The 15,591-nt window shown below is 45.6% G+C and overlaps 1 protein-coding gene across 6 annotated transcripts in view; it reads right to left on the bottom strand.

The window, feature by feature from the left end:
• Positions 1 to 15,239, bottom strand: part of CUX1 (cut like homeobox 1) — a 284,672-nt gene extending 269,433 nt beyond the window's left edge. For all 6 annotated transcript variants that reach the window (XM_074890493.1, XM_074890487.1, XM_074890488.1 and 3 more), the window contains exon 1: positions 15,085 to 15,239. In XM_074890493.1, the coding sequence (XP_074746594.1) occupies positions 15,085 to 15,147 (63 nt within the window). In that variant the 5' untranslated portion in view covers positions 15,148 to 15,239. The remainder of the gene's footprint in view (positions 1 to 15,084) is intronic.
• Positions 15,240 to 15,591: the final 352 nt, after the last annotated feature.

Here is a 15,591-nt window from a genome sequence, read left to right as displayed (position 1 = left end):
GCATGAAATAACACTGTAGGGCATGCAAAGGAGCTGTTTTCAGTACCGAGCAAGACAACTTAATCATTTAGGTTTACCAAGGAATAACTGCAGTTTTCTTCCTTCTGATTTTTCTTTTTTAACTAAGTCGAACTGCAAAATCCCCTTAACTACTTGAATCTGAACTTTCCAACCTATTTTTACTTTCCTGTGAATGTTCTGTACCCAATTTTTCTTTATTAGCTACTGAAAAGCTACACAGCAATCAGTTTTCAGAGCATTCAGCAGAACAAGGATCACCCTTGGTCTAGTTCACAACTTAGAACTCCTGCAACATTTAAAAACAAAGTTTACATCCTATAAAAGACAAGAATCATCTTGTTAATTTGTTCAGTAGCTAGCACAACAACAGTGTGAACACCACATGTAGACAAATACTCAATTTGTCTTCAGACAGTTTTTAGAAGACAGACATTTTATCAGCATATCTGTTAACACTTTCCTTCAGAAAATATGTTTCGCCTGCCAGCAAACAAACAACAAAATAATGTGTCATATCTGTAAAACGAGGGAGAGAAATAATCAGGATTAGCTTCAGAGTGCTGTAATAAAATAACAATAATCAAATGCTGGAACACATTGCTAATGTTCCAGCCCCGTGCTTGCAATCTCACATTTACTTTTGTTAATTTGCAATACCTACGCACACAGTCACACTACCGGAGATTCTCTCCAGTTCTGCTATTTAACAATAACCAAAGAAATCTTATGGTTATGAACTCAGCTTGCAGTGGGATAGCTGGTGGGAAACAAGGCATCTTACACAGGCTGAGCTATAGCTAGATGATCCAAAAAGACCAGCTGGCTACAAACTGGGAAAGGGAACTGGGGCACAGAGCAGAGATGGCGCTACTTGTCCAAACCCTTCCCAAGTCACAGAGCACCGCTGCAACTGATTTACCCACTAATTTAACTTACAAGATAAAATGGCAAAATTCTGTTATCTTTCTGTACATAGTAACTGCTAGGTAGGTTCTTTATTTCAAATTCAGGAGCGTAGGAGAAGAAACTTTAATCAGCAAACATTATATAGGAGCACTTCTGAGTGAGGCTTCCAAGATCCTGAAAACATTTTCAGTAAGTTCCATAAATTGTAGTTGTAATTAAGGATTAAATTTGGACGCTAAACACCTCTTTATTTGAGGGCAAGGAGGCTTAAATTTTTTTGTATTAAAGTTGAGCTATATCATCCGATATTTTTGCTATGACCAACCTATAAAACCTGTCAGCTTCACTCAGTTTACACAGGGCTCTAATTATGTTTAACTAGAATCTGAATGATCTAATTACTTAACATCTTATAGCACAAACTACTGAGGACATCTGGTTGAGCAACTGGCAAAGGAGTCAGAGAAATAAAATGACTGTTCTGTACCCTGTTCAGGACCCCTGCAAACAGCTCTCCCACCAGACAGGCTCATTTTTCCATCCCACCTGAAATTTCTGCCGACTGAAAGCAGGCCTGCAAGAACAAATCATCCACCGGTTCAAAGAGAGTAGTCAGGTGAAGAAAAACTCTGTGAGTGCCACAAGTAGGATGACGGGACTTTGAAGTTTTTCATTTTGCTTTGTTCTTCATCAGGTGAAAACCCAGATCATTCTCTTGCATCTCTGGGGCTCCCTCTCCCATCATTTTTCAGAAATTAAGAAGCAGGATCACCACGAGCACTAAAACTGACGTCAGCTCGGCTACATCAGTGTCAGCAGAAAGCTCCCACACCTGCAAGCCTTGAAAGATTTTAAAGTCTTTAACCATCGTGATAGTGTAAGGGAGCAAATTTTAGCAAAACCAGGGAAAACTCCATGGGGACACCATGAAGTCATTCATACTGAGAGCACTAAGGTTAAACTGGAAATAAGCAGCAATATGAGCTGAAGGATCTTACTTGGCCATGAAGCACTTTGCTTAAATGGTTTCCATAATGTCAGTCTTGGTCAGAGTCTTTCCCCTGGCCTGGCCATCTGCCAGGGTGATATCGTACTACATACCTGAGGACTGTTCAAAGGAAAGGGTGCCTGAAACACAGGAAACTGCTACCATGACCCATATTGTGCAGACATGCTCCCACTTTGATCTCTTCTCCTTGAAACCATGGTGCACTGTACCCAACAGATTAACCTGACATAGTCAAAGAACAAATAAAACCTCAAAGTTCTGGTTAAAAACCCAGTTAAAGCTGTCATTGTCGGTCCTTACTTTTCCTTAACGAACAGATGGAAACCAGCAATAACCATCTGTGTAAAGCAGCAATAACTGTAAAGCACAATAATTCCACAAAAATACACTAACAAGGTCAGTTAAGTGTTTCTCTAATTGTCTATTGCCTATGACCTTTTTCAAATATTTCAGACAAAAACCAAAACCAAAACAACTTGTGAAAGATCCTTTGGCACCTTCAACAGTAGCACAGTTCAATTCTGTATCCTGGGGAAATACCAGTTTGGGAACATTCTGCCTTCCCAGATTTTGCCCCCTCTCATGCGGATGTGCTCCTCACTCCTTCTGACCTGCCAGGTAGAACATCCAGCTTCCACGCTCCACCACAAAATTGATTATCCCTGAATGAGCAGTAAAACTAAACCACTCCTGTATGTGCAGTGCAGCAAATGTTTTGGAATCCTTCAAGATCAAAGCTACCCTATTAATAAACTTTTATTTCTATATTCCTTGCAGCTGAAAAATCCAATTAAAACATTACAGTGACCTTTTACCAGAGAACTAACTACTGTCACAGTGAGGATAAACTATCCGAAGACACCCTAAGTAGGGTTCCAGCAAAAACGGGATAGATACTTAAAGATACTATTATTTTTTTTACTTCAGTCACTGGGGTGGTAAAGGATGGCCTAATTCAATAGGAAGATCTGAGAGGCTTTTATTAGGTCTCCAAACTAGTGTAACTGACAGTTAAACAAACAAAGTGTCAGGCCTTAAGTCAGCATTTAGAAAGTAAATTTATAATGAAGAGCTGACAATCAAGAAACCGTACAAAGAGGCTGTTGCCACCCGTCAACCTTTTTTTTAAAAAAAAAAAACCCTAGCTAAAGAATGAAAATTTCTTACCACTGAAATTAACTTCACAATTTGTTGGTAAAATGATTATAGCAAATAAATAGGGCATAAAACCACTATGATATGTGACTGCATTTTGCCGTGACATATCTAGAAGCAAACAAGAGCAACGAATGCCCCAAAACAATAGAAGTAGGTGCGTTTTTTTAAAGCAGGCATGCCTGCTAGCTTACTAGCTTCCATTTAACCTATCTGTACAAAATGAAAGTTCACTTAGAAAATGAAAAATAATACACATATCCAACATTTCCTGATATCAGGAGCCTCCACATTTGCTTATGTGCTCCAGAAGAAAGCCTCTAATACTGAAAGCCTGGCTACCATCACCTTTCACCAGCGAGGATCCTGAAGGGTATCAGAAGCTGCAAGCGCGCAAGACTGGAGACATAACAACCTCTGGCACAGCCAGCAGCAGCCAAACACAGAGAGCACCTTTTACAACACTAGGAGAGACCGCACTGATCAAGCAGAGCAGGCTGCAGTCCCCAGACTAAAATTTTAGCCCCTGCAGTAAAGTTAATTTTCAAAAGGATGGCGTGTACTTCAGCTCTGGGGCATAGTGACCACTTTCTAAGATCCTGAAAACAATCTGAACTACTAAATTCTTCTTCTAATCCTAGTTAAAGTAGGTTTACACAGTTCCAATTTTAGACTTCAAGTCCTATTTACAGGACAGAAAATCCCAGATAGTGACATTAATCAAGTTTTACTTAGCTTGGCACATTAAAGAACTAACTGTTCTCAGTATATGCCAGGACATCTCAGATGCTAACGGATTTTAATTTATTATCTAAAACGAGCTGATCACAGCACAGTGTGTGTGCTGTGTTAATCGTTAGTGCTGTCTTTAACATATCACCCCAAGAAAAAAAAGCCAGAGTTCTAATTTCACGAGTTGATGGCATGGAGCACAGCAAAGAACTCGGACAGAAAGCAGCTTTACAATACAACTTTCCAATCATGGGACTGACCAAAGCTCTGCCTGCATATACACAAAAAAGCCTGAAACTAGCTCCTCCTCACAAGCATGGAAGCAGCAAACAGCGTTTTATACATAAAACTGACAGCATGGCTTTGTAAGACAATTCAATTTGATTCAAATCCTGATTAAAACAGGGAAATAATCCCCACTCCTGCACAGGTGAAAGACCATCAGTACCACAGACTGCACCCACAGTCTCACAGGATCAAGACTCACACTAGAAAAGCTTTCTTCATTTGGAAAGTAGGCAAAATAAATTTTCATAGACCGATTCTTCCCTCCTTACTGTCTGCTTCACCACCCAATGCTTCTTGCACCCTGTGAAGCAAGAGCCCAGCAGCCCCCTGAGTTTACCCCCCTCAAAGGAGCAAGTATCGACTCACTTTTGAAAGGAATGAAAAAAAGACATTCTGGGTTCAAGAAGTAATTATGAGTATAAAGTACGTTTGCTTGAGAAAACAGGCAGGGTGTCGTGAACAGCAGTGCAGGGATGAGCTGAAGACACAATATTAGAACGCTGCCCTTTTCCAGCATCCGAAGAATTTCGATAGCAAGACTCCATGACAAACAAAACGTGCAGAAACACATAAGCAAAAGAGAAACTAGAGGTCCTGAAAGAGACAGGGCAGAGCTGGAAGAAGGGAAGGGAGGAGTAACCAGTGTATTCACAACTTTTTTATTTTTTAGATATATCAAACACTACTTGCACTCACATAAAAGAAACTAAGCTTATAATTGTGTAAGCAACTCTGTACAGAGGTCTCTCCACAGAAAATCAATTGCAAGACTACTGGCTCCTTGTTTTTAAATGTTTAATATTATCCCATCTCCACAATTAATATCAGAGAAGCAACTGTGCTCATACCAGACATACCAAACCAAAGCTCAGTACTATCAATATTAACACACACACACACAAAAGTTGACACAGATATGTAGTTTGCTGACAAAAGTAACATTATCATATTTCAGATCATAAACAAAGGGTACATTTTATTTATGCCTGAAAATGAAGCAAACATCTTTGAGTGATAACATGATACAAATTTACTTTGACATGCACATGCAATAAAATGTGTAAATAACCAGTAAAAATAAAATGAAAAATAATTACAGACACAACAAGTATAAATTTTATTGAGCTATTCTGACAACATTTGTATTTCACATCAGCGAAACAACAAGAATTAAGTTGATTAGAAACACGAGATAAAGGAAGCGACTGAGAAGTCACTAGACACAGCAGCAGACTGGTAGGGAGAGATCTGTCTCTATTCAGAACTCAACCATGGGTTGGGTTAGAAAAGACAGCTCCTTCCCACCCCAGCTCGGCCAGAAGACTACAACTACGCATGTGTTAAAAATTAAGCACATGCGATAATGCTTACTGGGTCAGGGCCTTTGTGTTGTGCTAAATAGGGATAAAGCTTATTCACCTTTGCAAAGTTCACTGAGCTGAGCACACCAGACCTACTCGCAGCAGCACTGAGCAGGAGCTCAGCAACGGAGCACAGCACCTCTCCAGCCTCACGGCTATTCAGGAAGCGAACGCATGCGAAATGAGTAGGCAATCAATATTTCTGATGGCACAAGTAGACATCTAAATCATAACCTCTAACCCTGCTGACAGTCTTAGCAGACTATCGCTACTTAGACTACAAAACCTGAACAATTTGGATAAAAGATAAAAGTTGCTGCAAGAAAAAGTTTCAAGCTGCCCCATCCTATGTGTTGTGTGAATAAAGGATTCCAGCCTTCAGAGATGAATCTAACACTTCACACAAACTGCTCTCAACATGCCCCTCTCTTCCACCCTTCCGGGGGCTCGCGTGCTGCCATTTACAGCCCTTACAGCCACCGGAGTGTGGCTTGGATAAGAGCCCTGCTAGCGACTGAAGATCCCCTTCCCCTGAGCCCGCCTGCCTTCCTGAGACAGGGCGCTGTTTCAAACCCACAGCTGCAGCTAGCTGAGGGCTGCTGGTTTAAATGATACAGCCACAAACTGTTGAATATTAAATTCAACATTTATATCACTGGGTGCCTATAATATAAACTTTAAGCAGCCTTTACTGTACAGAGAAATCTGAAGGGAAACTTGATAAATTGCATTTCTTGCCTTCAAACAGTATACCAAAGAACATGCAGGTACGTTTTAAAGTAAGAGCATGTGTATATATGAATAACTCCAGATGATACCTTTATAACCATTCACAGGAAACATTTTCTCCCAGCAATTTGGTACCAATCATCAACAATATTCTTTCAGGACACCCAGCTACTCCATTCTTTTTTCACATTAATTTCTGTAGACATTGCTTCCAGCAACGAGCCTGCAAAGTACCTACAAATCAACACCAGTATATCCTCTGTTTAATCCATTTAAAAAGAAAGCTAACAAAGGTGCAGAAAATATAACAACAACTAAGTCTTCTTTATGCAGAACACAGAATTAAGTAGTAGCAAAAAGGAATAGTAAGTGCTAACTCACAATCCTGTATCTCAGAGGGCTCTCAAAGAGGGGTCAGAAGCATTATCAATGTTTTCCAGATGGAGAATAAGGCAGCAGAGGCCGAGTGACATGCCCAGAGGTCCGAGCAGACCCACAGCAGAGCCAGGAACAGGCATGCACCAACTGCTAACAGCAAGACTGAAACTCCCAACTTATTTCAAAGTCACTACTACCCAGTAACTATCGCTCAGACTGAATCCAAACCAATTAAAGGCTTTGTACATTAATACCAGTCCCCCTAAGCACTATTGCCCAAAGTCAGTATTCACAGCGTATAGATTTTTGATGGGCCGATGCATACCAGCTGAAGCTTACCATTCTTGTCAGAGAAATCTTGTTCTCCTTAAAATAATGGATCAGCAACACCATGCAACCTCAAACACCCAGCAGAGGTACCAGAGAGAGAAGAAGGAGTAAGACTTAACCCATCAAACTTCTACGCATTGCATCATCTGCAGCACTGCCTTTTAGCTTTGAGGTTTAGTTTCCATAGGAATAAGCTAGGGCATTTCCATGCAAAGCATACGACCTTTTTGTATCTAACATATATCTAGTCTGAGTCTTCATTTAAAAAAAAAAAAAAGTCAAAAGCTATTACATTTCTTTTTTTTTTTTTCTTCTTTTTTCTAAGTAAGAACAATGATAAGACTTCTACTGTTCATAATACCTTAAAATACCATGCAAGCAGTTAAAAAGCTATTTAAGTCTAACAGGAACATATAAGCCCTATTTGCCACAGGACAACATTAAAAATCTGTCAATGTACTCTGAAGTCATACCATCGTCCTGGTATCTCATATACAAATCTTGCCAGGATGTTTCCACAAGAACAGCTTGGTGGTAAACCCCAGGCTATCCTTTTATACCGCCAGCAAGTGCAGGTGAACTGGATTTGATGGCAACACTACAGCCAGGCATTTGTTGGGAGACCCTCCATGCTGCCCAGCTGCACTGCTGAATATTTACATAAATTCTAAAATAAGCTCTCCCCTTCTCCCAACTGCACGGCAATAAGTTTCATTTCCAAGTCCTAGGCTTAAGCTCACTCCTTAGCTCCTTCCTTTCTTTACCACCTCCCTGTACCCCATCCAGTCCTTTAAATAGCGTCATTTCCCCCACTCCACTTGTTTTTATTTTTACTTCCCTGCAGCATTTCTCTCCTCAGCTTGTCCCATGTAAGCCACAGACTGAAGCCAACATTTCTCAGCAAGGAAAGACCTCTACAATGTCAGAAGTGTTTCAGGCTCCCTGTACATACACACACACCCCAAGCCCGTAAGAGCAATCCCACAGCAACATGGTAACGCAGCAGCACAGGACCATCCAATATCCATAGCTCAAGGGATACTGTAAAACATTAGCAGGAATTAGACCACAGTTTGGTCTCCTGGCACGCTCATGTGCAACGCACACCGGACCATTAGCCAAAGGCAAGATCACTGGATTCAGCAAAATGAAGGGTCTTGCTCCACTGTGAAATCAGTCCAGCCGTTTACCAATAAATTCTTGTATCACTCACAGAAGCCTCATACTGGCACTGCCAGATGCTGTTATGTCCAAGCTTGCTTATTCACTAAGGTATGCTTCCACACAAAAGAGGAACAACAGGATCTGCTCAGCTCTGATGTATGAATTCCTCTGAAAAAGCCTCAGAGACAGCCATGGCCTACATCCTCACATGCCTTGAAAAGCTCACAGCCAGAAACACAAAGATATGGGGGAATTTAAAGCATCTAAATACAGCAGTTTAAATATTTTTGTGCATCTGCTTTTGAGCTTTTCAAAGAAAGGGTAATCTTTACCTCTGTTTCCCAGAGCAGATCACTGTGGGTCCAAGAACCAGACCAGGAGGCAGACAAGCACCACCCCAGCTCCCCTCCCTCCACCCCTGTGAAACGACAGCCCAGCTCCAGCCCTCACAGAAACTTCCTTATTACCCCAACTGTCAACAAAGGCATTAAATTATTGCAAGGCAAGGAAGCAAGCAAATTGCCAGCGAGGCAAAAAGCTATTAGACAACATTAGTCTGAAAGGCTCCAACTTCAAATCTGCATCTGCTCCAACACATCCGCACAGAGCGGTCGGTCGGGCCATCTCCCAGCTTCAGCACCTTCATATCGAGAAATACATTTGTTCATGCTAAATACTTAACCCTGCTAAGTCACAGAAGTGACCAAGTAACAGCATAGTAAGAACCACTCTATCCTGCTAGAGTCAAAAACAGAAGCACGAGCAGGGAACTGTAGTGGATCTAGTACAAATTCTTTACTGCCTACTGCTTTTCCCAGAAATGCAAGTACTGTTCGACAACAGGGAAGAGCACTGTTACATCCAACAACCTACACCCAGCATCTGCACACTCTGTGTTTAATCTTTCAGAAAAACTTAACGCTGTTAACACACAGCTATCTGTCTGGATTTCCATGTTCTCTGCAACTAAAGCAATGTAATACACTGTGTTTTCTTCATTATAACTAACAATAAAAGCAGAAATTACTAACTTACTTGCCCTGTCAAACCAGAGACAACAAAACCCATCTGAGAACATGTCTGTCACAAAACGAGTAAGATTTATCTTATCTTTACTAATTTAAGGACCTTAACTATTCTGATCGCAATGTCTCAGTTTCTCTCATTTTTCCTGGTAAATTCAACACCTCACCTACAATCCCATGTGTGAGCACTCTTGCACAAATCTCTTCACCCTAGACTCCTTGTCTTCTGCTAACTATCCCATTTCAGCTTTCTCCCCCTCAGCTTCACATCCTCCTCCCTACTCCTTAGAGCAACGCTGGAACACTGTCACTGTAGTCTCAATCCAGAAAACATGGTATTTTCAACACCTTGCCCATGAAGTATAAGGGAAACAACCAAGCACAAAGATAAACAAAGCATAAAATGCAAAGAACACGTGCAAGAGAAACCTGAATATACAAGATGGGAACTCACTACCCTGTTTACATAAAAAGGACCACAAGTCAATGAGCAACGCCTGCTTGGTGTCTTAAAAAATACTAAGCATCCATATATGTATCTGTTCTCTATCCAGTAAATAAACTGCCTTTATTTTCAGACCCAGTGTGATCAAACTGAAATTTATTCATTTTTCTACATCCACTTTTTGCATCACAAATCAGCTTGCAAATAAAGAATAATTGTTCACTGGAATTTCAGACTGCATGTAATTTCTTCTATAGCAAATGTTTCACCCATTACTTATTTGATATTGTTATACACAGCCAAGTAGTGCAATCTTTTTTCAAAAAAAAAAAAAAATCCCAACCGTTCCCATATTCCAAATCCTCACTATTGCATTTCTCGATACATTATCCAATTAACCACAAACTTGGCGTGAGAGCAGAGTGATTGAAACACACACCAACTCTGCCATGCTTCAGATGGGCATTATTTCATTTGAGGAACAGGAAAGAGAGCTAGAAAAGCTTTCAGAAATGACTTTCCAAGGAACAGGATTCAAGGAATCCTATGAAAGCCAAATTCTTGAGCCAGAAGTACATTAAGGGATTTTATTCTAGTATGCCAGGCGTGCTGGATGTCCAGGGACACCACCCTGACCACCACAAAAAGCCGAAGCCTTCCTGTTGCAGGGAAGCAACAATAGCTATCAGAGTATATTGGCAGTGGTGCCCTGGCTTTTACATCCCTCCCAGCCCTCTGCATTGCATCTTCCTGCAGAACTACCAAGCTGCTTTCACTACACGCCTCTGATCAGGTGGGGAGGGAGCAGAAACATATTTAGAGTAGCTACAGACTCTTTTCTTGATGCACATTGAACTACCATTATAAATAGTAAAGCACCATCTACTTTTATGACAGAAACTACAAGTTCTACAGTGACCTGCACAGATAAACAAAATTAAACACTCGGATGTGATGCTAATTCCACTTCTGATGAAGCATGTTAACTCCTTCACTTAAAGCAAACCAGCTTGTGCTCTGGTACAGTCAGATCCAACTAAAAGATGCCAACAACTCCACCTGTTTCTAATTCAGTAATAGAAGCACTTCAGTATTTAAAAGCTACTCATTACTACTTAGCTTTTCCAGATTTTGTTACAAATTTTATAATGTTACAAGATCGATGGTTTACCTTAAACAATTAGTCACAGCATGCACAGAACTAATACTCCATCCTTACTTTAATCATATATGATGCAATACCAGGATGAGATTTTAAAAACCAGGAACGCATGAGCAAGATTTGCCCTTAGATTTTCGTTCCCTAGCTTGATAGTAACAAGTTATGCTGTTCTACTCAAAAGCAGTAAGAAACTGTACTTTTTACCAGTATGTGTGCCTGTCCTAAAAACCTACGATGACATTTTAGGATTTGTGTTTATGGTCAAAGTACTTCAACACATAGCTCGCTTAGTTTTCAAATGGCATTAACTTCTCCCATTCATCCCGCAGATTCAACTCAGATCCGAGAGCCAAGCTAGACTTACTCGTGCAACACTGCTGGTCAAAAAGATTTGGCAGGACCAGCTCTCTCCTCTGATACAGATATATACACACGCATATTAGGAATATTAAGCAAAACCTTAAGAGAGGACTGCATGACGCACCCACAGGAACACAACGCTCGTTTTCCTGTTCTCCAGCAGAGGGTTGTTGTTATGGTGAAGGTGACGATGACACCAAAAACGACAAACTCGGAACAGGACCACACAACAGCAGGTAACCCTCACGCTGCTGTACGTCAGCCGATTCAGATCACACAGTTGCCTCCAAACAGGAGATGCGGTTTTAACTTGAGGGCAACAGCATTTCTCCAGTGATTTAATTTGCATTTATTGCCACAATATTCACCGTTTGCAAGGATCAGTTTTCTCTACGCACTGCGATTCCCTTGCCATCAGTTTTTAAACATGGGTCCATCTTCAACCATGTGGCAAACTGATGCAGAAATGCCATGCTAATTCCATCATTTCTTTAGGAAATATAACTAACCTTTCCTAGAGAAAAGGGTTAAGTGTTCAGCTGCATGCCTTTCGGGTACAGTCTCAAGTGAAGAGCCACGTTTGATACCTGTAGGAAACTGCCATTTTTGCATCTCGTATTCCATTTGTGAACAGACCTTTCTGTTCTTTAATCCAAGTTGTGAATTATTTAATCCTGCCTCCAACTCCTGAAATCTCTCTTCCTATAAACAAGAGGTTATTTAGTGAAAGGAAATAAATAATTAAAAGAGTCGGACCCTAAAGTGTTCCTGGCTCTGTTTTTAATTAATATTGATACAATCTTGAGAAACCTGCTGCTTAATATTACAAGGCAGGTTGAAGCTCATCAACAGTTAAACATCGTCTTCTAACAGAACATAGAAAAGGAAGTTGCCAGCAGACAGGGTGCATGTCGCTCCACTGCCAGCGATATGGGACTACCAGAGTCTCAGCTCCTTACAACTTTCTTATGCAGAAAAATGATAACTTCAAAGCCATCTAGACCCAGAGCTACAAGAGCTGGAGTTTACAGGGCACAGCTGGAACTGTGTTAAGCATAAATCCTTCAGTTTTTCTGCCCTGGGACAGTGTAGTGGAAGTGCAGACGAAAGCATTTTTATTTTCGATAATTCCACACTCAAAATACCTTAGTACAAACGAATGACAGTGGAGGGAGGGAGGGAGGCATGGACAGTTCTGTAAGACTGAACTTCATACTCAGTAACGATAGTTTTTATAGCATATTGCTTCATCTGCAAGTGGGAGTAAATATTACACTACCTCTTCATGCAGATGGGTGGATAAAAAAAAAAAAAAAGCCAATTTGAAACAAACTTAACTATTCTGCATATGGCTGAAGGTACTCTCTACCTCTCTGGTCACTCCAGGACTCCACAGACAGACTGTGTGCAAAGTTAATAAACTCTGCACAGCACAGAGATTGCCCAGCGAACCTGCCAAAAGGTGAACAGCCTCAGTCCGCAACACGCACAAATAATCACGCGTCTTTAAAAGCAGGCAATGAATATGGTTCAAACAACTTTAAGCTAGCGTTACCAGAATGCTTCAAAGGAGAATCTACAAGCTGTTCAAGTCAGACTGTCACATTTAGTCTGCAAAAACGAGATTAAGGTTTGTACAGTGATACTCCACAACAGGTTTTACAATATGCACAGAAATTAAATTATGATAAAAGTGAGCTATTTTTTACTAAAAACAGAATAGAACAATCTATCAAAATGCCATTTGGCTGCGTTCATTACGTTTTAGAATTTAATTTACATGATAGATACGTTAGCGTAATATGTTTTAATCGATAAGCATTTCTGAAGGCTTTATTTTTATAGGAAATATTTAGATTTCTTCACCCTTAAATGTAACAGCATGGCAGTGACGTTTGGAGCATTTATTTTCCTACAATAAGCAAGTACAACCACACATATGCAGAGGCAAAAGCAAAAGTCCACAATTAAAGATGTCAGACCTTGTTTAACTACATCTTAATTTAATCCATTTTATTTTATACAATTCTACATCTGGATCTCATTTTCTGTATTCCTGTAGGTATTCTGGGTCACTATTAAGAACCCTTTCAAGTTAGCAAAGTTCAGCCAAGTCTCCCTTAATCCAAAGCCTTTAAAAGAAACAATAAAACACGGGGGGGGAGAGAAAAGCCTAAAACAAAACGCTACTTTACCCCACCTCCTAATGCACCTGAAAGTCAGAAGGGACCAGCCTCCTACTACACATCCTACGTAGCACTTCCCGTTTTGGGGGCTGCTGGGGTTTTTGGTTGTTTTAGCTCCGCTCCCGTTAGCTCACCCTCTGCGAGCCCCGCCGAGGGGAGGGGGCGGCGGGTCCCGGGTCCCGCTCCCCGGCCCCCCCCGCCAGCACCCCCTCACCTCCGGCGGGGCTGCGGCTCTGCTCAGCACCAGCGCACTCAGCACCGGCGCACCCAGCCCCCGCCTGCGGCAGGGCTGCGGCCGGGCACCGCCGGGCCCGCCCCGGAGGGGGGCCAGGGGGGGCAGCCGGCGGCTTTCGAGCCGGTTTATTTAAAACGGGAGGCACCGGAGGGTTTGAAGAGGCAGGGCAGCGCCTTCCTGCACCAATCAACTGGGAGAAACACGCATGTTGCAATCCCATTCAGCGGCGGGAGCAGCACCAATTCATCGTTTGACAACCTTTCCCCCCCCCCCCCCCCCCAACCTCCCCCCCCCAACCCGCCCTGGCCTTATCTATACCCCAGCAATTACATTAAACACTGGATCTGCCATTTCCTCGGGGCACGCACCCCGAGGGCGCAGGGAAGCGCTGGTTTGCGAGGACCTTCCCTCGGAGGAAAGAGGACTTCTAGGCTGTTATGAGCCCGCACAGTAAAGCATCAATATTCCTCTCATCTGTCAGACCCTGGACGGCAGGAGAGGCTGGAGAGCCCGTGAATTATGTAAGCCTGCCCTCCCGCCGCCGCCCCGGGGAGATGCCCCGCCGCCGGCCATGCCCCGCCGGGCCGGACGCCCCCGCGCCCAGCCGGCCCCTCACCGGCCCCCCGCGGCCGGCGGGAGCCTCCCCGGCCGGCGCTGCCGCTGCCCTCCCGCACACACACACACACACACACACCCCGCACCGCCGCACACGCCCCCTTCCCCGGGCCGGCCGAGCCCGGGCGCTCGCCCCCCTTCCCGCCCCGCGGGACCCCGCCGCGGCTCCATCCCTCACCCCCCGCCGCCGCCGGCTCTCCCCCCCCGCCACCACCACCTCCCCGGCGCGGTGCCAGCGGGCCGCGGCGCTCGCAGAGCGGCGGGAGCGCGGCGGGCCGGAGCCCCCTGCCCGGCGGCGGCGGAGGGCCGGCACCCCGCGGCGAGGCGGCGGCGGCGGCCGGGCAGCGGCGGGGGAAGCGCCCGCCTGGCCGGCACCACAGCGCCCCCAGCCCCCGCCGCTCCGCGCCTGCACGCCGAGCCCGGCCGGCTCCCTGCGCCCCCACACAAAGTCCCAGCACTCGGTAAACTTTCCCCGGCTCCCGGGGAGAAAAGGCGGCGGGGAAGCGGCGGCGGGAAGGGGCAGGCTGGGGGGGGGGGGCGGGGGGGACGGAGGCAGGCGCGGGGAGGTTTGCGGAGGGGGGGGGAGAGGAGCGGCAGCCCCGCCGCCGCCCGCCGCCCCGGCCGCTCCGCACGGCCCCCGGCCGCCGGGGGGGAACGGGAAGCGGGGAAGGGAGCAGCCCGGGACGGAGCGAGTGAAGCGGCGGCGGCCCCGGCAGCGCCGGCTCCGGCGCCATCTTGGGCTGATCGATGAATTGAACAAAGAGGATCAATTTCCGATGGGGCCGGTGATCAATGGCGGGGGGGGGCGGGCGGAGGGAGCGGAGCGCCGCGGCCGGGCGGAGCGGGGGGTTCCCTTTAGGCGGCGCGGGCCGGCAGCGGGAGGAGGGGGGGGAGGCCGGGCCCGAGGGAAGGCGGAGAAGGGAAGGGGGGGGGGGGGGTCCGGCGGCGCGGCCCGGCCGGTGCGGCGAGCGGGGGAGCCTGACCTGCAGCTGCTGTAAATCAAAGCGCTTCCAATATTGAAACATCGATCCCACATTGGCCGCCATCTTGAGACATATTGAGACAGAGTGAGCGGCTGATAGAGAGAGAGGGGCTGGAGTTCAGGAGCCGGGAGGGAGGGGGAGGGAGGGAGGGAGGGAGGGAGCCAGCCGGGAGGGGGGAGGAGGGGCGGGGGGGCAAGGGGGCGGGAGGCGGGCAGGGAGCGCCCAAATCCCGGCCTGGAGCCCGCGCCCGCCCGGAACACGGACTCAGCCCGTGCGCTTCGCGGGGGGGGGGGTGGGGGGGGAGCGGGGAGGGGGCGCCGCGCCCGCGCACTCACTGAGCGGACTCCCCCCCCCTGCGCGTGTGCGGTCCCGGGGGGCACCCGCGGGAGTTGGGCGGGGGGCGGGGGACACACGACACACACAGACCCGCCGCCGGGGGGGGGGGGGGGGGGGGGGGGCGGCACGGGGCACCGCGGGGGGCACTGCCCGCGGCGCGGAGCCCCCGCC

This window comes from Strix uralensis, chromosome 20 (assembly GCF_047716275.1).
Source record: "Strix uralensis isolate ZFMK-TIS-50842 chromosome 20, bStrUra1, whole genome shotgun sequence".
Taxonomy (NCBI): Eukaryota; Metazoa; Chordata; class Aves; order Strigiformes; family Strigidae; genus Strix; species Strix uralensis.
Note: the sequence above shows the minus strand (reverse complement) of the source record. Positions and strands in the feature narration are given on the sequence as shown.